A 26107-nucleotide genomic window follows, 5' to 3' on the forward strand; every position below is an offset into this window, starting at 1 on the left:
GGGATATACTTTAGTTTTAAATAATTATTTGTGATACACTTACTCGTTAGTTTTGAATTTTATATTAAAAATATTTACTTGTTTGTTTTTTCATAATTTTTTTTTTTCATTTTGATAAAATCTGATAAACAGGTCGATATGACTGACCCATTTAATAAACATGTCAGGTTAGTGTTGACCTATATAGTCAAATACTCATGAGTTAACACAACACGAACCTGACACACAAACACGAATTGCCACCCCTAATCTATGCCAGAGATATATATTAACATTAAATGAACAAAAATTTATATAATGTAAAATATAATTAAGTAATACTATGTTTAACCCAAATTCTTCAAAGGTAAATTGTTTATAAGAATCAATAATCAACATGAAACATAATATAAAACATATGTATATAATATTCCTAGCATAAAATTTTTAATCCATCAAATGAAAACAAAAATTTTAAGCATGAATCAATGTGATAACAAAAAAATTATATAGTAAGATAACTAACTTTTGGGAGAAATTTATCGAGGGTTAAGTGTCACACAACCTTTAACGTTGTAGAACAAAATGAGCACATTTTTTTTTTTTTTTTTTGTGCATTGGTTAGAGTTCCGTAGTAATTATGTGCTATGAAATAAAAGGAATTATTGAAAAAAAAAAAAAATCAAGAAATCTAAAGATTCATCCACGAACTATAATGGATTTAATAAAATAATCGCTTAAATTTTTACGAGCCAGTTTCTATGCATAGTGTTGAATATGCTAAAATATACATGAAAGTGAAATAATAAAATAGAGAACACAAGAATACGAGAGTTTCGTGGTTTAGTCTAGCAACCTATATATATCCACAAAGAAAACCCTTAAGATATACTACATCTTTATTATATAAAAGTATAGTACAAATCCTGTATTAAATTTTTACAAGCCAGTTTACTCAGGTTGCCCCCTACCCATTTTTAATTTAGCAAAAAAAAAAAAAAAAAAGGCAACCATATATGAGTATATATAGTATGCTAAATCCTAGACTTCTAATTCAAGTAGTAGACTTGTCTCATACACAAAGTCGAATGAGTTTAGGCTTATGCTATTATGCTAATATGTCTAATATATCGCTTAAATTTTTACAAACCAGTTTCCTATGAATAGGTTTTAAAGTTATTATCAGACCATAATTTTGTTACACTTTATTTTACAACTATTTTATATGGCAAATTGTGATTAGTTATTTGTTACTTTTAAATATATGCATCCACTATTTTTAGTCTACTATATTAAAATTGTGGCAGAGTTATGACACAAAAAGGATAAAAGTAGAATTTTTCTAAGTTTTAAGGTGGTAGTTGGAGATTAGCGGGTGTAGGTTTGAGATTTCATGACAACCAAGTCCAGAAGCAGAGCCAAGATTGTTTGTTTGGGGGGGCCAAGTTGCAACTCTAATATATTTATCAAGACAACCCCCACATACACATATACATGCTTTTTTATTATATACAAACACTTTTTTATTTAATAAGTTATATATATACACACACCAAACAACAACAAAAAGAGGATAATAATTTCAATCAAAATTATGTTTGGTAGCTATCTTTCATAAAATAAAATTCATTTTTACTATTTTTATAGTGAAATTCTTAAAAAAATTCATTTTCGATACAAATTATCAAATTTTATACTAAACTAAGTAAAAAATCTTTCAATTGAACTAATGAAATTTTCAAAAACATGAATGATCCAAGGCTTGGAAGAATAAGTTAAGTTTCAAACATATTTGAAACTTTCTTACTCTAACCCATTATGTAGTAACTAAAGAGACATTTCACATATAGTTTTAGTGACATTATTTTTTTAATGAGTCAATGACTTGTTAATTGCCACATAACTGGTTGAAAAAGATATAAATTCAAATATGTTTTGTGCCAAACTTTATCAAGTATTTAACAGATATAAAAGCATATTTTACAATAAAAAATAGAATTGTGAAAAATAATGTTATGTCTCTATAATTATTAGACCAATTTTTTTTTAAGAGTATCGTTGGACTAAATCAAATATTTGGGAGGGCCAACTCTTATACCTATAGATTAAATTTTGAAAATATTAAAATAACTATATATATTTTTAAAAAATTCAAAATTTTGGACCCCACCCTTACACATAGCCATGCCCCTGTCCAAGTCATTGATTTGCTATGAATGATGACAGATGGATGCCATAATAGTCTACCTACTCATAATAATATATAGAAAGAAATTTTAATGAGAAATGCTACATAGTACATACGCAACAATTTTTTTCGTATCAGTAACAAGTTTTTATTGGTATTTTGACTTAAAAGTCCATCGTTGAGAGTACATTTTGCTAGCCAATATATGACAACTCTACCTTTATTGAATTGATATTTGCAACTTTCAACTTGTAAATAAAATGGTCGTGTAACCTACATTTGTCATTAGCCGACAAGTGATATAAAGTAGGATACAGATCCTCTCCATTTCAAAGTGAAATGGAGAGGCTCCAGTACACGGTCAAGATTTCGTCTAAAATGATCCATGCTCAAAAACTGGACACGTCATTTAAAATGTTAACACCACATTAACTGGAGTTCAACGCACTTAACTGGGGTTTAACTCAACCGGACAAAAAAAAAAAAAAAACTCAAGTTAAACTCTTAACTCTCACCAACCGTTCAAACTCTCTCTCTCTCAAATTTCAAAGTTCAAACTTTCTCAACCTCCACTTCTAGCATACTCAACTCAAACCCATCAACAAAAACAAAGAAAAAACCTTAGCTCACCAGAGATCCCGACACCCATACACTCATCCTTTTTAGACCCAGATTAGAGAGAGAGTAAGGGTTGGGGTTTGGAGAGAATCAGGTGTAAAGAGAGACATTAATGCTTTTCAGACCCAAATCAGAGAAGGTTAGGGTTTGGGTTTGGAGAAAATCAAGAAAGAGAGAAGTTGATGATCTTTCAGGTTTGATCTATGGAGGGAAATGAGATTGAGAGATAGAGAAAGAGATTTTGGTTGAAGGAGAGAAGAAGCCATCGTTGGACGTGGTGGTTGCAGTGAGCCAGCCTTGCTGATTTTGTTCAGACCCGAATCAGAGAAGGTTAGGGTTTGGGTTTGGGGAAAATCGAGAAAGAGAGAAGTTGATGCTCAACCTCCATGGCTATCACTAGCAGCCACCGTGTTCCGCTCCACCAATTCCGGCTGTGGTTTGGGTAAAGTTCCTCTGTCTCCCTCTTTGATTTTTCCATCTTTTAATTTTCTCAACAAAAAAAAAAAGATCTTTTAATTTTTAGTATTGTAATAGGATTTCGTTTTCTTTTGATAAAGAAATTGAATTCCCTGTTGTACTTGGGAAAAAAATAATGTGGAATTTGTGTTATTGGATACATATTGTTCTTGGTCGAGCTTCATCTTGTAACCACACTACTGTCGGCGGCGGTGCATATAGACGGTGTTTACACCATTGGTGGCCGCTGGTACCCTTCTTTTTCTCTTTATTGTCTCTTCTCTTTTTATTTGCTTTTTAGATATGATTGAAACCCCCATTTTGTTTCAGTTTTTATTAGTGACTAAGTTTCCTTTTGCATAAAACAATGGAGGTTTTTGGGTACAACCAAATGTGCTGTGATTGAAGGGAAAGTGGCCTGCTTGTAGTTGTTGTGTGTTGTTGTCTTTGACATCAGTAAAGTAATTGTGTTGCTTGGTCTATGCTAAAAAAATCATTATAAAATTTCTCTTTTTGTCCTAATTTTTCTTAGGTACCTGTTATTTTCCTAAATTGCAGATGGGTATTTTGCATGTTGTAGTTCATTTTAAAGGTATAAACTGTGGCTCTTGATAGGCTAACTTGAGGGTAAAACTTTTACTTGCTTGAATTGTTACCAATCATACTTAACAAGTTTAGCCCAAATTTTAAGTAGTCAATTTAGATTTTTATATGTTAAGGCCTCCCTCAAATATTCTGGGTTTTTGGTTCAAAATAATGTTTGAAAATTTGGTGATGTGTTTTTTCTTTTAATAAATCTTCAAATATTTCTAGATGAACTTTAATTCTTGGGCATTTCAATGTTATACAGATATGTTACTAATTTATGAACTCTAATTCTAATTGGGCATTTCTAAGTTATACAAATATGATACTGATCTATATAATAAAGCAAAAATTGCATTTAAATTTAGGCACAATTGAGCTTATGAACAAGAGTTTGTTTTATGAATTTTCCCCATTTATTGTGGCCAAAGCTTAGATGGATTAATAGCTATATGTCTCTTGTTTTCTTGTTAACAGGATAAAATGTTTTGAAGCATTCCATGATCTAAGATACATTCAGAAAAGAGCATAGCAGCTAAGACACATTACATGACAGTGCTACATAAAGAAAAGCTTGACATAAAAATTGCTAAGAATATGAAGTGTTGGTACTCTGCCAGGAAAATAGTAGCTCTATCAAAGATGGCCTTTGGTTGTAAATTGTAACTGAATTTTTTCGAAGTAGAATGTGATGTCTGAAGAAAGAAGTGCATTGCTGAAAAGGAGAAGATTACGTGGAAGACTTGGCATTGTGGATAGCTATTGTCGTGGGTGGATAGCTATTGCATTTGAAATTCATATTTGGATTACTAAGGAGTTGCTGTTGCATTCATATTTGAATTATGTTATTTAGATAAAGTTATACCTGATTTGGTACTTGTATTTGAGTTTCTAGGAAGTTGAGTATCTTTTGGATTATCTGTTAGCATTTTGAATATTCATAGGAGTATCTATTGTTATTTGGATTCCTAAGACTTGAATTTAACATAGAATGCAATTAATAAAGCAGCAGAGAATTATTATCCCAATTTCCCTCTCAATTCTCTTATTCAGGAGACTGGTCATCTTGAATACGACCAAATAACTATCCATTCAGTTAGAAATTAAACCCAGTCATAACATAGAACCTGTTACAAGCACTCCATGATGTATTGAAGCCATATCTTGTTGTCAATAGGCTAATTAGTTTCAGTATAACTGAAACATTAAATGTATTTTCTATTTTGATACTAGGTGTTTCATTGTTCATTTACAAAAACTTTTACAAGGATTTAGAATACAAACCAAGAAAAATGTAACAAAATTTAGTTACATTGGTTTGAGTGTGTAATGCAATGTAATTGGTTGTGTGCCTTTTTATTTCTAATTTCTTGTAATGCTTCAAATTGAACAATTTTGATGTTGCCTATATGGTCATGAATTGATGCACGAGTTTGATCCAATAATGAATAAAGTTAATAATGAACAAAACTTTATTGAAATGTACACTTTGATTACAAGACTATTAGAACAACAGCCCTAACAAGAATTCCACCTCTTGCTTCTTTTTTGATAATCAGCGATAGTAGTATTAAACCAAAACAGGAAAAACAAGAGAGGGGCAATCAACCTTACAAGCTGACTGCAAAGTAGTCGGAAGATTGCCATTATTACAACAAAAAGGAGAGGAAGAACCTAAAGCTAACTTGGCAGCAGCATGAGCTGCGCCATTACAACTCCTATTGATCTAGCTAAAAGAGCAAACAGCAAACGACACAACTAAACTACAAATATTATCAGTCAAAGTAGAGATGGACCAATCCACGGACTGGTACTTGCCCGCAATTGAGTCGAAGCAAATTTTTGAGTTGCCTTTTACCATCAAATGACTCCAGCTTTCAGAAATAGGTAATTATACATTCCATCCAACTTGCCCCATCTCTTGGTATGAATGTATGATGCTTTGGTATCAAAGCTTTGGGATGTGTCATAGCTCCAAAGGCCCTTCCAAATTACTGATGATTAGGATCAATGAAACCTACAAGCAATATTAACAAATCTCAATCCTTCAAAATTACAAAGAAACCAATAACAGAACCTGTCCAAAAATCTAATCCCAATTCAAAAAAAAGAAAAAAATCAAAAACCCCAAGAAATTATAATTTGCATCAATTAAGCGAATTTCAATCCAAATTCTCACATAGCAATACCTACAATAAGAAAGTTAAGACAACTACAAAATAGATAACAGAAATCAACAATTAAGAAAGTGATGTATGAAATCATTACCTATATGCCTGACCAAGTGCAAGTTCTTCATCCGTCCATACTCGCTCATAGCCTAAAACACCAATAACCATATTTTCCATTAACAAATAACAATTCATTAAAAGAACATAATTTTTTTAATATATATATATATATATAATGAAAAATTAGACATATCAGTAAAGTAATAATATGGAAGCAAAAGAAAATAAATTGAATTTGGAAAGTTGATACGGACTATATACTGAACCAAAGGAAAAGAAACTAAAATTTCTATACAAGCATTAAATTTTCTCAGCAACCAAACAGACATGAAATTGAAATGATATTGACACTTTAGCACCTAAGTACACCAAAAAAAATTCAAATTCAGTTATTAAATTTTTTATTTTTTATTTTCCTTTAAGCTATCTTGGCAACCAAAAAGAGAGTGTGAGAGGGTTGAAAAGAGAAGAGACCTCATGAAGAGTGTCTTCGGAGTTGTGGCAAGAGAGGTGGCCGATGAAAACGGTGCAGTAAGGGTCTCCAATGACCTTGCGATCGCCGAAGGGGTCATCTACAAAAAGAGCGAAAAGTGAGGGATAGAATTGGAATTGTGAGAATTGGAGGAGAGAGAGACGGGTATATATATAGAGTCCAACAGAGGCGCAGAGGTGGGCTCTGTAAATGGCATTGTCGTGAGGGAGAATATCAGTGCCGCCAATGCTTCCTGCTTGGATCGGATGATACGACAAAATCCCTGCTTGGATCGGTGCCGTGAGGGGTATTCATTTTTTTTCTTCTCTTTTCTCTTTCCAAAATCTCTGTGTTACTCTGTGTCTCAACTCTCAAAAAGATTGCGCAAGGCCTAGGAGGGAAAAGAAGAGAAACAACTTTGAGAGTTGGAGATGAGAGAAAATCCTCGGAGATGAGAGTTGGAGATTAGAGTTTGAACTTTTAAATTTCAGATGGGTTGGTGAGAGAAAAGAAGTGTTGGTGAGAGAAAAGAATAGGCTGATCTAACCTTCGGTTAAGTTTATGACGTGGCACGTTTTTGACCGTTGATCATTTTCAGAAAAACCCTGACCGTGTACTAGAGCCTCTCCATTTCAAAGGGAAATGGAGAGGATCCGTATCCCTGTAGGTTTTCACAGGTAAATTAACTCTATACGTACACGATATTCAATATGGCAAATGTTAACCAACACCGATGTGGTGCTGGTTAAGGATTTATTTTTTATTCAAAAAGCTGCAAAAAGTTATAAAAATATGTTAAAAAAAAAAAAATAGTATAAGACTGCAAAAAGTTACAAAAGAAGACAAAAAACTGTAAAAAAAAAAAAAAAAAAAAAAAAAAAAAAAAAAAAAAAAAAAGAAGAAGTAAAGAATGAGTTGTTAACGGGCACCTTACAGTGCCCGTTAACACAACCCATTAAATATATGCAAAATTTTGTTTCTGCCCAAAAAGAAAAAGAGCTGCGTCCATCTTTTCTCTCTCTGTCTCTCAAAAAATCAAATAAGGTAATAAAGTGAGTATAAAATGAGTTGATAACTCTTACAATATTTGCTAATGGGCGACTGTAAAAAAAATTTTAATATTATTTTTATGAAAAATATATTTTAAAAAAAATACTATAAAAAAAATTAATTATTTTTTTAATAAAAAATTTCTTAAACTAGTGTCTAGAACATTGATTAACTTTTTCCTAATTTTATTATCATAACATTATCACACTCTTTTCCGTCGTAATTTTCTAGGCAACTAATTGTCAGTGATAAAAAAAATTTGTGTAAATAATAGTGATGTTAGATATTTTTTCATAGGGGCCAAATTAAATATAATAAGGTTCTTAAGTAAAGAAAAAAATTGCTAAAATACTGTTTGATAGTAAAGAGCAATGATCAGGAGCAGAGTCTATAGGTTAAAACTACCTCTAAAAAAAAGTTTGTTCTTCATTCCTAAGTTTTTTTAATACGTTCAAATTTATGTGTTTATGTCAATCTTTACTTATTTTTATTGTGACCAAATAGAGTGATAATGTGATTTTTTTTTAAATTATTAGACCAATTTATGAAAAAAAAAAAAAAAAAGAAGAAGAAGACATGATATCAAATAATTGATCCCAAGATTCCTGGACCAAAACCCTCAGCAATTATTGCCCAATTAGCCTGTGCAATACGATATATAAGATAGTCTCAAAAATTTGGTTGCCAAACTGAGACCCCTGCTTGGTAATCTCATATCGCCGCTCCAATCTGCTTTTGTGTAAGGGCAAAGGGGCACGGATAATGCTATAATTGCCCAAGAGCTCATCCATACTATCAATAGGAAGAAGGGTAGGACTGGTTTCATGGCAATTAAAATTGATTTTGAGAAAGCTTATGACAAGCTTGAGTGGAGCTTTATCAGAGTCATGCTTAACAGGGTTAACCTCCCGCAGAGTCTTATAAAGTTGGTTATGAGTTGTATCTCTACAGTTTCCACTTCGATCTTGGTTAATGGGGGGACCTTGGATCCTATTCTTCCCTCCAGAGGCATCATGCAAGTCGATCCATTATCTCCATACATCTTTATTCTTTGCATAGACTTCCTAGGGCAACTTATTGAAGAGGAATGTAGCAAGAAAAGATGGAATCCAATTCGGGTATCTAAGAGTGGCTTGGCGTTCTTTCACCTCTTTTTTGCGGATGATCTGGTTCTTTTCGCTAAAGCTGATCAAGCAAATTGTTTGGTGATCAGGGAGGTGCTTCATGAGTTTTGTAGTAGATGGGGCAAAATCGAGGGTTTATTTTTCCCCAAATGTTGGAAGAGAAAATAGGGAGTCTCTTCGTGATATTTTGGGTTTTCAATCTACTCCTAATCTTGGGAAGTATCCTAGTATTCCTTTAGAACACCTGGGGTCCTCGGCTAATGATTTTAATTTCATTTTGGATTGTGTGAAGCAAAAGTTATCAGGCTGGAAAGCAAATTTGTTGTCCTTAGAGCTTGCTAAACATGTTTCCTCAACCATTCCCAACTATGTTATGCAGTGCAATCATCTCCCAGGTAAAATCATTGATGGGATTGATAGAGTAAACAGGAACTTCTTATGGGGTTCATTGGAAACGGCAAGGAAAGTGCACTGGGTGGGTTGGGAAAAAGATACTCAACCAAAGAAGGAGGGTGGTTTGGGATTCCAAACGGCAAGGGGTAGGAACTTAGCTCTACTAGCAAAGCTTAATTGGAGATTTCAGATCGAAGGGGATTCTCTATGGGTTAAAATGCATAAGGGGAAATACTGTAATGCTCGGAGATTAAGCTCTAGTAACAGAGATAAGCTTCCTTGCTCCAGAATCTGGTCAGCTATAAAGAAGGATCAGTAGTTTTCCAAAAGGGGGTGAGATGGACAATCGGCCGAGAGAGTAATCTTAGCTTTTGGGACGATAACTGGACAAAGTTTGGTCCTCTTAGGCAGGTCATCCAAGGCCCTATTCAATGTGAAAGTGTGGATTTGAGGGTAAGGGATGTGGTGTCAGCAAATGGGTGGGACTGGTCTGCAACTTCTTTTAAGCTCCCAGATTCAATTAAACTGGAGTTACAGGCCATTCCATATGCTGTGGCATCCCGTGGGTGTGATAAATTGGCGTGGGAGGACTCGAATCATGGTATGTTTACCCTTGGGTCAGCATACAAGATAGCCATGAACCAGGTAAGGCCTATCATTTTTGGGGGTAACTGGATTTGGAAGGTGAAGATTTTGCCTAGGATTCAATCTTTTGTGTGGTTATGCCTTCATAATAGCATCGGGGTGAGGGAGTGCTTGGCTTGGAGAGGAATTGTGACCGAGAGTGGATGCCCCCTCTGTCATTCAGGCAGCGAATCCATATTACATGCTCTCCGAGATTGTGATGTTGTGAAGCCCGTATGGTCCCAGCTAGGCGTTAATAGTCTTAATAACCGTTTCTTCACCAGCAACATCTCTGTTTGGCTAGAAGAAAATGGCACTAATCACCAGGTCAGTGGTCATTATTATATCCCGTGGAGCACAACCTTTCTCTTTGAAATTTGGATAATTTGGAAGCACAGGAATCATGTTTTATTTAAGAATCAAGGTCCAAACCCTCAGCTTGCAAAACTAATCATGCGGAGTGTTTTGGAATATTCCTTCTGTGATGCACCTAACAAAGAGGCCTTTAGTCGTGTCCCTAGACCTGTTCGCTAGACAAAACCAGATTCGGGCTAGTTTAAATTGAATACCGATAGTTCTTCACTCAGTAATCCGGGTATTGTAGGAGGCAGGGGGCTGATCCGAGATGATAATGGGAGTTGGAGTGTGGGTTTTGCTCGCAAAGTGGGGGTGACTACTTGTTTCATTGCTGAACTTTGGGCTCTTCGGGATGGTTTGAGCCTCTGTGTCAGCCATAACTGCCAAGCTGTTGAAGTTGAGATAGATGCTAAGGCGATCGTGGACACTTTGAGTAATCCGAATTATTCCAATCTTTTTGTTTCGTCCATCATGGATGACTGCAGGAATCTGCTTTCACAGATTCCTCGAACGTATTTCAGGCATTGCTATCGTGAGATGAATAGATGTGCGGATGTTTTGGCTCGCAAGGGTGGCTGTCAAGTTGCTGATTTTGTGATTTTTGAAAGTCTGCCTGTGAACATTTCTAGTTTATTAGACTTTGATCTGAGTGGTTTGCATTTGAGCAGGCTCTGCCCTGCTTCGTTGTTGTCTTTCTTGTTTAATGCAATTCCCCTTTAACCAAAAAAAAAAGATCACAGGCATGATAGAAGCAACTAAAAAAAAAAAAAAAAGTTCAAATTTACATTTTTATATAATTTTTTAAAAATATATTTATTAAAATAATAACCTTAAGATATCATTTAAGTTTTCTCTAATTTTATTACCATAACCTTTGTTACACTCTTTCCCGTAATGATTCTAGGTAATTATGAGCGAAAGAAAAAAAAAAGGCCGTGTGGACCAAATAAGCGTTGCCCTAGCATCATTGAAGTTAAATTGAAGGTAGCTGTTATGGCATAGTAACATAGACAAGAGTTTGTACGGGGGGCGATTTAATTAATTCACTCCTCGGATTTATAAAGTCCCTTTGTTTTGACGAGCTAGTTGCCTTCATCTTTACTCTGTCAAACATATCAAAACAAAGGACAGCATTGGCATGGAACCTGTATATTACAAGGCTGCAGCAGAAGGCAAAATCGAGGTCTTCAAAGATATTCCAAAGCCTCTTAAACAACTACTAACCCCAAATAGAAACACAGTCCTTGATATTCACCTCACAACCTTATTTGAGAAATCAGAATCATCAACCGACTTTGTTGAAGAAATTCTTACAAAGTGTCCAGAACTGCTAAGGCAAGCTAATGTCAAAGGTGAAACTCCCTTGCATATCGCGGCAAAATATGGGGATGCTGCCATCGTGAAAGTTTTAATTGAACATGCAAAAAGGCCCCAACAAGACCCCAAAAGTGAGGTCAAAGTTACAACTGAAAGTGCTCTCCCCCCAGAACTCGAAAGTGGGGTCGATAAAACGGTCAAGAAGATGCTGAAGATGAAGAATAAAGAAAATGAGACGGCCATGCATGAGGCTGTACGTAATAATCATCTTGAAGTGGTGAAACCGTTGGTTGAAAACGGTAAAGATATTTCATATTCTGCTAATGATGCTGGTGAGACTCCACTGTACATGGCTGTGGAGAGAAATTATAGGGAGGTGGTGTTACACATTTTAGAAAACTGCAAATCATTAACTCATGATGGCCCACTTGGTGGAACCACGTTGCACGCTGCAGTGATTTGGAACGATGATGGTAATGCACTAATGCCTATTTGTTTTGTCAACATTCCAGTATAATGCATGGTTTAGTACTTAAGAGTAACGCCATAAAGTGTTTTCTATCTTGACCGCGGGTCTGTGCAACATGCAAGGAAAATTTGATAAAATATATTATGTATGATATATTTATTTAATCAATATTAACAAATAAAAAATTTTAATTTGAGAATTTATTAAAAATAATAATTTTATTTAGAGGATCAAACCTAATTTAATTAGAATTTATTTTGTATCAGATTGTTTCATCCCAACAAAAAAGTTTGAGATCTAATTAATTTAAATTAATATAATTAATTATTACTTGTATTTCTTTAAAATTTAAATTAGAGTGAAATAATTTAAGGAGAGACTAGAGTGCCATTTCCACTATGTAGTACATTGCTGTCATTTTATAGAAAATAAAAATTCTTGCACCATTCCCCACCGGTGACAGAATTATTATAAGACTAAGGGGCCATGGTCGTCCCTTCAAAAGTTTTTCAAAAAATTCAAGCTTAATTGATACAATTTTATACCGAATAGATTGAGTAAAAATGTTACAGCGTGTTATTGTTAGTTCACTTATGCAAAGAGAGTAGAGAGACCAAAATAAAAATCCACTGTAATATTCTTAGAGTTACAATTTTTTGCTCCACCAACTATAATATGTTATGTGTTTGATTTTTTTTTTTTTTTTTAATCTTAAACTTTAGTTTCTTTATATAATTATAAAAAATGAATATGGGATAGGCTGCAATTAGTACTTAGAGCATAAAACTGAACCCTCATAATGGGACAGAGGATTTTTATTTGATAGAATCAATAAACTCACTCATGAATGTTTTTTCTATCTTTTAAAAGTCTTCTTTGTGTCTTTTAGAAAATGATTTTATATGTCTTTTAAATTCTAAATTTCTAATAGTAATGACAGGTGAAATTCAAGAAAAAATAGAACCTAAAGCACTAAGTGCTCAAAAATATAACCGACGTTGTTTGACTCCGCTTCACTGTGCTGCGTACTTCAATGGTTATAGTACAATAAAAATATTACTGAAAATTGATAGATCTATGGCATACAAGAAAGACAGAAAGGACATGACGGCTCTTCACATTGCAGCTGATCGAGGCCATGTAAAAATAGTGAGTGAGATTTTAGAATATTGTCCTGATTGTAACGAACTAGTTGACAAGAGAGGTTGGAATGCACTCCGTTTTGCCGTGAACTCATCTCACAAGGATGTTATTAATGTCATCCTAAACCAATCATCACTCAGCAACCTTTTGAATGAAAAGGATGAAAGCAGGAACACACCTCTCCTCCATTCCAAATCATTGCCATATATAAAGGATCTCATGCAGCACAATAGAGTAAATAAGATGGCCTTCAACAAACAAAACCTTGATGCTTACGACATTGAAGAATTATCAAAAGAAAAGGTAACACAATTTTTTCTCTTGCACTGATGGATTTTTTTTTTTTTTTTTTATAGCATATTTACTTCTTTTTATTTATTAAAAACATATCAAAACATTATAAGAAAAAGAGATAAATGTAAATGACTCATTTTAACTTTGACTTGTTTTCAATTCAGTCTTTTAATTTTTTTTCCCCTTATCTTCTTTATACTTTCATCTTTTTCTAATGTAATCCTTCCATCTACTTTCATACGATCTGCATTGTCAAAGTCCACCAAAATGACTTCATTTTGGAAAGTGAAAGATCCTAACACTAACGGGAAGATTTGATGGAACTTAATGGAAGATTAAATTGAAAACAAATTAAAGAACAAAAATGAGAAAAAATAAAAATTAAGGAACTAAATTGAAAATCAATCAATGTTAAATGAAGAAATTTGTAATTTAGCGCAAAAAAAAAAGAGAGTAATGTCTCATACACATATTTTAAATAAAAAATAAATAAAATAAAAAGTAATGATTGTCTCATACACATATTCACATCTTAGTACACGCTTATACTTTCCTCAAGGCGTGTTTTTTTTTTTTTTTTTTTTTTTTTTTTTTTTTTTTTTTTTCAGGAATCTGTAAATCAAAGGAGTGCAACAATATTTCAAAGGTCAAAGTCCTGCCTATATATATGTTTGGAATAGATTCCATATCCTAAAATTAAAATATGTTAAAACTGTGTGACCGTACATGCCAATATTAAGGCTGTGTTTGGTTGCTGAAAATCGTTTTCCGGAAAATACATATTTTCCGAAAATGCTAATTTCCGGAAAAGGAAAATGTATTTGGGTGTTTGGCTATTTCGGAAATCGTTTTACGGAAAATCAATTCCGGTGTTTGATTCGTCCAAATATTTTACGGAAATCGTTTTACGGAAATTTAATTCCGGTGTTTGATTCGTCCAAATATTTTACGGAAAATACTTTACGGAAAACGTTTTCCCATGTTTGGTTCGGAAAATACTTTACGGAAAATAATTTGGATCAACATAATCGAGCTGGAGTTAGAGCTTAAAAATAACTAGTTTGAAACTATATTTTACTCTTTATAGATAAAATTCAAGAACCTGCATTCCCTATACATATCTGTAACAATACTTTACGGAAAATTATAACATCAAACATAATCATTCGAATATACCCATAATATTTATATAAAAACCCATAATATTTATATAAAAACAGCCACATCAATCGTTCACCATTGGCATTACACCTCAATGGCATACAAAAATGATACCTATTTGTGGTATCTGAACAGTACAAATACATAATTTGGGCAATTATATCGTCCCAATAATACAAAAGAGTACATATATAATACATTGATAGGTCAATATTAATACTACAACATAAGTTAATTCCTAAATCTACCATCACAGTCAACATGAAATAAGCAAATCAAATTTGTGAGAAAAAATAACCATCTAACCATAGCTTCCTCAACCTAGCATTCTTGGCTAAAAATCCACGTGCCGTCTTCTCATTCTCACAAAGATGGTCGAAGGCAGTAGCGAGCATATCTTCGCTATATCCCTCCGCCATCATAGCCATTACCTCATTATACAAAGTTGTATAATCTACCGGGCCCCGATTAATTTCTTTCAGAGCGCCAGCTATTTCCTTCAGCTGATCAGACAGATCAGTCAGCACACTATCATCAACAGTAGAAGCTGCACGCCCTCTTTTGCGGGACTTGGAAATTCCCGACCCAGTGGTGGATGATTCCTTTGCGTTCTTCCCCTTTTCAACCACACATTCCTCCACATTATCTGCGACAAAGTCTGCACTATCCCCATTATCCCCATTATCTGGCTCATTTTCGATATCCACTCCGGACTTAGCAAAGCCACCTGTGGCTATGTCCTTTCCCACCACAATCGCTAATTCATCGTAAAACTCAATTTTTTTGTTCAGATACTCGGCATGCTTCCGATGTGCCTGTAAGGGAGAAAAGAACGTATATAACAATGCAATAATAACTTCTCTCATAAATTCAATATAAAAGACTATGCACACTTTCCCAACATTATCAATCTTTTCTTTACGAAAGAAAATTGTAGCTCAGACACATATACACATATAGATAGATGAAAATGCATAGATATGTATAGATATAATACATAAGTAAGGTGACATGAAAGTTATGTTTGGAAAACCTTATAAAAGCAATGGAATTCTAAAAAGTATGACACTATAAATTTCATATGAAAGACAAAAACATATATTATTATCTATATTAAGAAAATATAGTTGGAAGCCATACCATAACTTCTTCTTGGTATGTTTTTGCGTCACAAGTTATCATTTTCAGATTTTCGTCCCAACCGAATCCACTCTTCCTTCTAAGCTCTTGAATAGTTGTCCACATGGACCTTAGAGTCCGCATCCGGTTCTCCACAAATACAGGGTGGCACTCAACCCCGAAATGGGCCGTTATCTCCTTGGCTACAAGAGCAAAGGAGCCGGCCCTAAAAGTATTAGAGGGCTTATTGCCCTTTCCAGCCTCCTCTGTAAGTATCTTTAGCATCATCTCATGCATAGGTGGCAGCCACCTAAATTGCTTGCCGCCACCAACTTTTTCTTTCCCCTTTGACATTACTACATATGAAAATAGTATAGTCAGAGTAGCATTTAGTAATTACGCTCGGAACATGAATAACAAATCAAACACACATACAACCACGCTTATGAATGTGTACAACAGAATGGAACATGCTAACTATGGAAATGACAATGTAATACCATCAAATAACAATGTAATGCTAAAAATTCTTTTTCATTACATCACCAAAAGTCTATATTACATACATTGTCTTTACAAAAAAACAACAAGGAAAAACACATTACAATCATAGAAATCTAAATAAAATACTACTCTTCACTCCTGATATAATCAGACCACATGGCTTGGCATATCTCATCTCTCTTAGCATTCCATGATCTACTATCTTCGACGGACTCCCGATGGGATTGTGTTTCTTGTTGGTGGTCACTAAGCTCTACTTGGTTCATTGCATCTTCCATAATATGGTCATTTGGTTCAACCCCCATAATGTGATTATGAACCACACAACACGCTAACACTACTTTCACTTGGGTTGGGAAAGACCAATATGGTTCTGCATCCAACACTCGAAAACGTTTTTTCACCACTCCAAACCCTCGCTCAATGGTAGTTCTCAATGAAGAGTGTCGGAGGTTGAACAATTCTTGCGCATTCTCAGGAGGACGATCACTAAACTCTTTCAAGTGATATCGTACACTCCGATACGGTGACAATATTCCATTTTTATTACCATACCCAGCATCACCAAGATAAAATTTACCTACATATATTAAAAAAAAAAAACCAAATCACTACTATGTTTAGGAAAACACATAATATTTATTAAACTAACAAACCAAAAGGGTGAAGTAATCGTGTAATACCATTGGGAATTGAAAATCCCCCTGTCCTAGCAAATGCATCATTTAATACACGTGAATCATGTGCACTGCCTTCCCATCCAGCCAACACATAGGTGAACTTTAAGTCAAAACTAATGGCAGCTAACACATTTTGCGTGGTTCCATCTTTGCGACCACGAAATCTTCCTTGTATTTCAGGTGGCACAGATGCACGAACATGTGTACCATCTATTGCTCCAACACAATCCTAATTTTCGACAAACATAATGGTTTAAAATTACATAAATCTTCACAATTTACAAAAACACACAAGTCGCAATATTTACCTTAAAATATGGGTAAAACCTTCTGCTATTCCTTATCTCTGGAGGTGTATCTTCGCTACGCAGTCTTATTAGAGCTCTATATAATTTCAGGACCCCCCTAAGGACAATCTTGAAGTATCTATGAACAGTCTCAGTTGATCTATAGATCCGACTACCCATTACACGAAACCTCACATTATGACCAATAATGTGCAAGAAAATGAACACTTGCTCCGTAACAGACATGTGAACAGTCGGACGTACGTGCTCCCCCTCAGTGAGGGTGTGACATAAGTGGTGGAAAGCTATAGGCTTCATCCTAAGTTGATTCACACAATGTCTCTCACTTCCATGCAAAACACTATTTATGTATTCCTCTCTCTCGGCGGCATGGTTAACATAAGGCGCCCTAGGCAGTTCTCTACGTCTACGTCGTAATTTCTTTAACAATGCAACCCCCACAAGGAGGACAGATGCAACTGAGGCAAGAATTGCGGCTTTGGTTTTTTTCTTCATCTAACAAAATCACAAACATTGTAGTTTAAGAGGTATGTAAACAAGTATGGTATTGATTACACCATAAATAAAATCAGCCACAAACATATAACATCCAAACCATCACATTGCATTCTATTTACACTATAACAATACCATCACATTGATAACTACACATTGATATCTTACAATACCATCACATTACATTCTATTTATAATCACCTATATACCCAAAACACCTTCAATGAAGTTTTAAACACACACATATTGGTCTGCAAGAACATAATAACACGAAGCATGGGTGAAGCCCCAAAATTTCTACACATAACCCATAACCGAATTCTAATAAAAATAACAGCAAAAACCAATCATGCATAACCAGTCAAGCCCCAAAATTCTAAAAAAAAATTTCAGACCACAAACCAATTGGGAATAACCTGCAATCAGAAAAGCCCCAAAATTGATATATGCATCACCCATAATTACACAGTTTCATAAACAATGGATAATTAAAAAAGTTGATAAATATCCTGCAATCAGAAAAGCCCCAAAATTTCATATACATAATTCACAAATACACAGTTTAATCGACAATGGATAATTGAAAAAAATTAATAAATAACCTGCAATCAGAAACGTCCCAAAATTTTGATATACATTACCCACAAATACACAGTTATAAACAATGTATAATACAAAAATTAATAGATAAAAACATGTAAATAATTATATAAATATTTATATAAATAAACAACTAAATAAATAAATAAATAAATAAATATATATATATATATATATATATATTTCAGAGATCGGACCGGGAGGATGGCTGGACCGGTGAGGTGAGTGGATCGGAGGTGAGTGAGTGTGTGGATCGGAGCTGTGTGGATCGGACTGAGAAATGAAATGAGAGAGTGTGGATCGGAGAAATAAGGGTGATCGGACAGAGAAATGAGCGGATCGGACTGAGAAATGGAAAAGGGAAACTCACCGTGCGTGGAGAGGATCAGCTGCGTGAGGGAGATGGGCTTGAGCGTTTGGCGTGAGGGAGATGGTGGAGCTCGGTGTGTGGATCGGGGCTTGGAGCTCGGAGCTTGGAGCTTCTTCGCTCGGTGTGTGGATCGAAGCTTGGAGAGCTCTGTGTGTGTCGAGTGCGTGTGAGAGAGCAGAATGGAAAATGTTTGAAGTGAAAATGAGGACTGAAATGATTTTCCGCCCCAGAAGCCTTATTTTACGGTCAAACTGAAAATATTTTCAGTTTGACCTAATTTTCCGGACCTACCAAACACGCTATTTTCCGGAAAAGGATTTCTGAATTCCGTTTGAAGTCAAAACAAACGGAGCCTAAGACATACAACGCTGCAGTTGCAAGGCTAGGGGCAGCAAAAATTCTGTTGCTCCCAGTCTCACGGCAGTTGTCCAGCGTCATCCTTTCAAAAATCTTGCATTCCTGGCACCTAGTAATTATAATTCTCCTAACTTTTATTTTTCTACATGTTGCACAGTTTGGAGATAATGAAATTGCATTCCCTCGTAATAATCGTCTGGCGGAATTTCGAAAATTCTTAGGAGAACATTATATCAAACAAAAGAGTTTGCAGTGGGAGGAGGAAGCCTATAATTCCCGTAAAAACCGATTTGTTTCTATCATGAAAAAAACATCCGAAACCCATTTGGTAGTGGACACACTTATTGCAACCGTGACTTTTACAGCTGGTATTACCATGCCTGGGGGTTTCATAGGTCAAGAAGGCCCACACTCAGGCTCTCCAGTTCTGATCAGAAATACTGCTTTCAAAGCATTTATTATTACAAATACCATAGCCATGGTGCAATCTTGTTCTGCTGCCTTTTTCCACCTATTCATGCCACTATTGTTTGACGAGCAGAACCTTGGAGACTTTTCTTTCCTACTGGCCACACTGGCCTTCTTCGCTTCCATATCTTCCATGGGAACAATGATGGTGGCATTTGTTTTGGGCACATACGCTGTGTTAATGCATTCCTGGGGTCTTGCCGTTGCCAATTCTGTCATCGGATTGTTCTACTTCATCCCCGTCTTTTTCATATGTATCGGATGTTTAAATTATTTCCTCGAAATATTGAGAGTGGGTTCGTTTTGGATTTTAGACAGGTTGTACTTCCTTTGTCCTAATTGGATTTTAGACAGGTTGTGCAAATTCAGGAATTTCCTTGGTGATGCTCTTGAGAAGTGGATGAGAAGTAGTAGGAATTTCCTTCGACAAAGAAGTAGTATGAGAAGTAGTATGAGAAGTATATTGCCACGTGCTTCTTTGTCGCCGTAGACGGAAAATTTCATTTCCAGTGTAGTATCCGGAGACTGTTACGAACTTGGTACAACTGTTTTAGTTATTGCATCCTCATGCTTTGATTAATTTTTCAAATCGTTCCTTGTAAGACTATTTAAATTCTGTTGACTCAGTGTGACTATTTAATAAGAATAATTTTGATTATCAAATGTTTGAGCAACTATGAGCAATTTTATAATTAATTAATTGACAAGTGCTGTAACATAGGCAGGTGTATATATGATCCGATGCCACCCCTCCATAAATGCAGGAAAATGGTTTAGGCTAGTTAGCTAATTACCGAGTCAATCTATCATATATTATACAATATATACATTTGTCAGAGTTCTTTATTATATATGTCTCTATGGTATGGTATCCAATATAGTTAGTGTTGTGAAAGCAGAAGTTTCAATACCAGTTTGTGGTAGAAAAACACTTTTGGATGTCACTCTTGTATGAGATTAATTGTGAAAATATTATAACTTTAAAAACCTCCAAAAAAAAATTATAAAAACAAAGAGAGCTTAAAAATAAATTAGACACGCACAACAGAACACCAATTAAAGCTTTACGTGGTTCCCGTTTAGCTTACTTTCATGGATAGCAATAAGAATAAGAAGAAATTTGGTTATGTCTATGAGGGAAATTTTGTCAAGTGATGGGCACATGAACAACTTATAGAAATTCTAGGACACATTTTTTATTCAAATTACATTTTTCTAATTTATATTCCACATCATTAATTAATCACACAAAAAAAGTATCGATCAAATCTATTAATAATAACAAATCATAAAAATCCTATTATTATTATTATTTTTTTTTGCCCAGGGGTGGGAAGTTATTAAGGAAAATAATAATAATAAAAAATATTCAAAAAGTTTGTTGATAAGTACTTACTGAAAGAATGTGTAGTAGAAGATCATGAAATTTGTTCAAGAAAAGTCAAACTTCTTGTAATTTTTACTGATACTCATCAAAAATAACAATCCTTATTGTAGGGACACAATTTGTAGCGACCCAAAAAAGATATTGGGTTCGTACGTTTAAGGGCTCGAACAATATCATTTGTAGAGCGTGGGCTTGAAATGCTAGACCTGGGCTATCGAACAGCGGTTAGCCATGGTTTCTATGGAAATTTGCATGAAGGTGAACCTGACGTGTTTAACAAGACCTTCTTCTGATGGCGACATGAGTGGTTCCGGTCTTTAGACCTCGTCCGAGGAGCTTAGTGTTATTATTCTCCTTTTCTAAGACTTCATGGTCCTGGAAACCCTTCTTTTCCATTGGTTCCTTTTTCTTTTATACTAACATTTACCTTCCCTCCAGTGTCCACGTGTAAGCTCCATTTTTTGGGATTGAGATTTGTCCTATCAGCCCATACCTAGAGTAGTTGGGGGTGGTTGTAAAAGTTGAATAGCATGGTGAAGAGCATGAACCTGTCAGACGCAGAGTTCTTTATTGCAGTATTGACAGCTTTTTCACTTGGCCTGTTCCTGCACTGAGCTCATCCTTTCCTTTAGGGGCTCTATGGGGTGCCGAGCATATGATTGTCGTCGGCCATATCCTTGCTCTTTTTTGGACTTTCATTATGCGTCCTCGGCAATAGTTCTCCTCGGCTCAGGCTTTGGGCCCTAATGTAAAGTGGGCCGGGGCCACAAATTCTCTGGCCCCACACTTATAATATTAATAAAGATATTGATAATCCAAATTTAATATTTTGGTATAAATATAAATATTGGAAAAAGATAGGACTTCACATATATATATATATATATATATTCTTTTTTATAGTTTCACACAAAAATTATTCCCCCTTGACCTAGAAGGAAGGGTTTTTCTTGATGAATTATTTTTTTTTAAATGTTTTTATAGTTAGATTTTATATTTAATTTGTTTAGGGTTAGATTGCTATATTCAAAAAGACGATAAATTCTAATTAGGTTAAACTAATATAGTTTTGCACTATTTGTAATTTTAAAAATCGAAAGTGAGATTTTTTTTTAATGATGACATTAAAAAAATGTGAATTTTTAAAAACTTTATGTGACAAAATTAAAAGATGCCAATAAAAGGTTAAAACCTTTTTATGTTATGTATATATATCTCATAAATTATTCATATCACACATTTTATTATAACAAATATAGCTTCTAAAACAAACTTCTTCTTCTTTTTTTGATACCAGCTGAATAACATTAAACACAAAGTAGGATACAAAGTTAAGCCTTAGCAGGCTAGTGATCATGTTACAAAATGACCAGGACAGTTAGCAGCTATTGATGCTATGTTAAGTACATTTGTCATGACTAGCCTAGGAACAAAATGGACAAAAATACACAAGCTTTGCTGCTTTAAATGCCAAAGGTCAGAAAGGAGAGCTTGATCTTGCCACGAGGGTTTGCTGGACAGGTTGCAGATTCGGACTAGTTTTTTATGGTTGCACAGAACAAGCATTCTGCAGAAACCATGATCCTTGGCTATAAAAAGGGCTTCCACCATTGCCTCCTGAGTCACCATATATACTGCTTGTCTACTACTATTGGCTGCACCTCTGAACAAAGTGATCCCTTCCATAGTAGTAGCTTCAAAAGCATAGCCATATCTCCTAATTCTTCTATTGGTGGCTTAGCTAATTGGTAGCTACTAGCTAGTAAAAGGTAGTCTTCATGGAACATCTACAACAATACTTTTTTTTTATGGGAATACCAAGACTTTATTGCATATTATCAATAAAAATTACATCATAGAGAAGAGTTTGTTCTAAGAAACAATAATTTTCTTCCATCCAAGTAAAGAAGTCAATAATGCCTATGGCATGTTTAGCTAATAAATGAGTTGGTCTATTGCCTTGACAATCAGGGCCGGCTCAATAGGTGATGCAATCGATGCAATCGCCTAAGGCCCCCAAATAAAAGAAGGCCCCGTTTGTAAAAAAAAAAAATTATATATATAATATATTTATTTATATATTTTAGTTAAAAAAAATTTTAAGTATTTTTATTGATCAATAAAATACATTAAAAAGGCCCATTGTATCTTAAAATGCAAAACTTAAAAAGGAAAAAAAATAGTCAAACTTGAGCTAACAAAATTAAATTCTAGGAGCCAAATTTATTAACTCATTTTTGAAATATGCTAAAATCAAAATTAATAGCAGACAAATTCATTAATAATACAATGTAATTGTCTTGAAATATGCTAAAATAGAGATTATAAATTTAAAAAACAAAAGAAAAACCTCTCATCTCTCTATCTCTCTGCCTCTCCGTCTATATTCTTACAGTCTTACCTTTCTTTTCTTCATCTTCATCTTGATTCTTGATCTTTTTCCATCAACTCAGCCAGTCAGTCTACCTTGAAATTTTTCTTTGTTGATTCCAGCGTAACAGTCGGCGGTCACAAATGGGTATTCTTCTTCTTCAGTTCTTCTCCTCTTTCTCAATTTCTCTGTCTTAACGAAAATAAAGACTCAAGTCTATTTCTTTAACTTAAATTATATATATTTTAGTTTACTTCACACTTTCACTGCACTATACAGCTGTTTGATGGGATGGGAGGGACACGTTTTTTTGCTATGGCTTTTCTAATTTGCCCCTCTTTAGGCCTTTTTCTGCCATTTTTCTGCCATATATTTGATACTGATAGGACATCTTTTTTCTTTAAATCTTAGCCATAGGAATATATGATGTAGTGGAGTACAGGCCGGATGGTTCTCACTCTTTTTTTTTTTTTTTTTAATCTTACATTTTATCTATTATTATAAATTATTATATCAATTAATAGTTTGATGTATATCATATCAACTCATTTGTATTATAGTGACACTAATATATTAAACCATGTATTAAATTAATTTCTATTTGTGCAAGTTTAAACTTTAAAGTGGTCATGACTTTGGAAAAATTGCAATAATCAGGTTCTATTGTTCTATACTTTAAATTTTATTTTTAGTTAAATTATCATTTTTAATTATAAATTGTGTTTTATTTATCTATAAATATTTTCTCATTATAAAAGTCTACTAGAAAATATTTATCCGGATAGGAAAAACTTCTAAAAAAGAGAAAAAGACCCTCTTTAAAATTTCGCCTAAGGCCCCCAAAATTGTTGAGCCGGCCCTGTTGACAACATACATAATAGAACGAAACTCCACTAAACTCCCCCACACAATTCCTGCATGCATGAGACGAGTGAATCCACCGACGAAGAAGATGGTACCAGCCTTGATAATGCCCTCTGAATGATGATGGCCATGGATTCAGATGGAATCACCTTCCAAAATGATGTCCTGCACCCCGATATCCTTTGCAAACTGTAGACCTGTTTCGAAAGCCTTAGCTTTAGCTTCCACCGCTCCTAGAGGAGCGTTTATACGCTTGCTCAAAGCTGCAACAACACGTCCCAGATCATCCCGGACCACCACAACAGTACATTTTGGTATAAATAAGTGATACTCTTTCAACCATATCTCAATGGTAGTAGAAGTCCCCAGAAAATTATTGTTTCACAAAGCCATGATTAATTTACAGAGTGTGTATACCAAGTTCATATATAGGGAGAGCACTGAGACAATCACTATCCAAAGCTAAAGTATGCATTGCCCTATTGTTTTATCGTTTCGCCTAACTAAAAGACACTATTGATGTGCTTTGTTGCCTCCTTAGCATTTTCTAGCGGACGCCCCAACCAGTGACGACTCCAGGAATTTTTTCCAGGGTGTTCTTTAAGAAACATAATTTTTCCCAATAGTGACTCCAAAAATTTTTCCCAAATGTATTGTTGTTTAATTGTTTTATTAATTTGTTTGTCTTTTATAAACTATAATTTGTTATAATGTTGTTTCATGAATTATAAAATTATTAATTGTTGTTTAGCCGAACATAATTTAATTTGTTTGTCTTTTATAATGTATTGGTTAATTAAATTATTAATTATTGTTTATTAGTTGCTTTCCCCAATTAATTATTGGTTAATTAATATCCCAAACAAACAAAATTAATTAGTTCAACTAATTACTATGGTTGTTTGATACTTGAAATATCACACTATTACTTAAAAAAAAAAAAAGTCAATAAATTGTGTAGCACAAAAATATTTAGGCTGTATAGCTTAATTCCAAGTCTAAAAAAGAGTGATTTATTACATATTCTATGACTATTAGTTGAACTAATCAACTAGCACACAGCACATAGCCATATTTATTAATTATTAGTTACACACTTGCACTAGTACTAACACATAGCACACTTGCACCACCCGGCCCCATGCCCCCATCCACCCCCCAATTCAACAGACAAGCCCCAATGCCCCATGGCCCCCGATCACAAGACTAGAGCCAATTAGATAAAGCCAATTTATTGCATCTCCGTCCAACGCATCCGTTCCATTGGTTGTTGGTTGTTGGTTGTTGCGTGACTTGCGTCTGTGAAGTGTTTGAGGCCCGATCTGATTTCAGTATATTAGGTTAGTTTTTTTTTTTTTTTTTTTTTTTTTTTGAGAATCCATGGGTTACTGGGTTTGCTACCCTCTGTTGGGCTTGCCATCCTTTTTTTTTTCAAATTTAATTCAAAATTTTTTTTTTTTGGGTTTTTTTTTTTTTTTTTTTTTTTTGCCTTGAAAGTAGAAAAATAAAATATTTTTTTTGTTAGGGTGTTCCTAATTTTGAGATTGAGGGTGTCCTAAATTTTTTTAAAGGTAAACAAATAAAAAAAATTTAATTATTATATATAAATTTTTTTTTTTTTCGGTTCAGGGTGTTCCTGGGAACACCCTGGGACCAACGTGGCGTTGCCACTGACCCCAACCTATAAAAACATGGTTTGAAGAATTTCATCGCTTCTATCATGAACTCTCCCGCTCAAAACTAGTATATATGATGCATACAAGTATCTCACGAAATGTACAACCTTCATCAAAGATGTTGCTTTTGCGATTCTAGTGTCAATATGTTCTTTTAACTTCTCACTAAGTACACCAAGGACAAGAAACCCACACCCATGGCATTATATCCTTTCAATTGCACTGCAGAGGTCTGTAAATCAATATATATATATATATATATATATATACACACTTCGCAGCATACTGTGTAGCCTTTTTTGGAAGCAGTAGAGCCGCCATCATCTCTCCCACGCGATGGGCCTTGATTATTCTACATTTTCCAACTGATCATCACTAGAATGCAGTTCTCAAAAACTACAATTGTAAACTCAATATTGTGTGCTGCTGTGGTGAATTGCATTGCGC

The 26107-nt window shown here is 34.4% G+C and overlaps 2 protein-coding genes across 5 annotated transcripts in view; one reads left to right on the forward strand and one right to left on the reverse strand.

Annotated features, from left to right (window-relative positions):
• The first annotated feature begins 11095 nt into the window (after positions 1-11095).
• Positions 11096-26107, forward strand: part of LOC115965859 (ankyrin repeat-containing protein At5g02620-like) — a 48086-nt gene continuing 33074 nt past the window's right edge. For both annotated transcript variants that reach the window (XM_031085147.1, XM_031085148.1), the window contains exons 1-2: positions 11096-11867; positions 12795-13309. In XM_031085147.1, coding sequence (XP_030941007.1) covers positions 11216-11867; positions 12795-13309 — 1167 coding nt within the window. In that variant the 5' untranslated portion in view covers positions 11096-11215. The remainder of the gene's footprint in view (positions 11868-12794; positions 13310-26107) is intronic.
• Positions 14528-18874, reverse strand: LOC115965860. 3 transcript variants are annotated; one of them, XR_004086210.1, is made up of 5 exons: positions 18538-18874; positions 17073-17567; positions 16768-16993; positions 15602-16664; positions 14528-15276 (listed from the first exon to the last, which is right to left on the reverse strand). XR_004086210.1 is itself a non-coding variant. In XM_031085149.1 (5 exons), exons 4-5 carry the CDS (start codon positions 15932-15934, stop codon positions 14737-14739), a joined length of 873 nt encoding a protein of 290 aa, XP_030941009.1. In that variant the 5' UTR covers positions 15935-16664; positions 16768-16993; positions 17073-17567; positions 18538-18872; the 3' UTR covers positions 14528-14736. The 3 variants fall into 3 exon arrangements, 2 of the variants coding, with proteins under 2 accessions (XP_030941009.1, XP_030941011.1); XM_031085149.1 differs by having other exon boundaries at positions 18538-18872; XM_031085151.1 differs by lacking the exons at positions 16768-16993; positions 17073-17567 and having other exon boundaries at positions 15602-15936; positions 18538-18872.

The sequence above is a fragment of the Quercus lobata genome, chromosome 10 (assembly GCF_001633185.2).
Source record: "Quercus lobata isolate SW786 chromosome 10, ValleyOak3.0 Primary Assembly, whole genome shotgun sequence".
Taxonomy (NCBI): Eukaryota; Viridiplantae; Streptophyta; class Magnoliopsida; order Fagales; family Fagaceae; genus Quercus; species Quercus lobata.

What these genes read in the sequence shown, in the direction of transcription:
- LOC115965860 (XM_031085151.1), bottom strand. Translation starts at nt 15,934, where the DNA reads ATGTCAAAGGGGAAAGAAAAAGTTGGTGGCGGCAAGCAATTTAGGTGG. An exon ending in CATACCAAGAAGAAGTTATG is followed by an intron (nt 15,277 to 15,601) that starts GTATGGCTTCCA and finishes TCTCCCTTACAG; the next exon opens with GCACATCGGAAGCATGCCGA.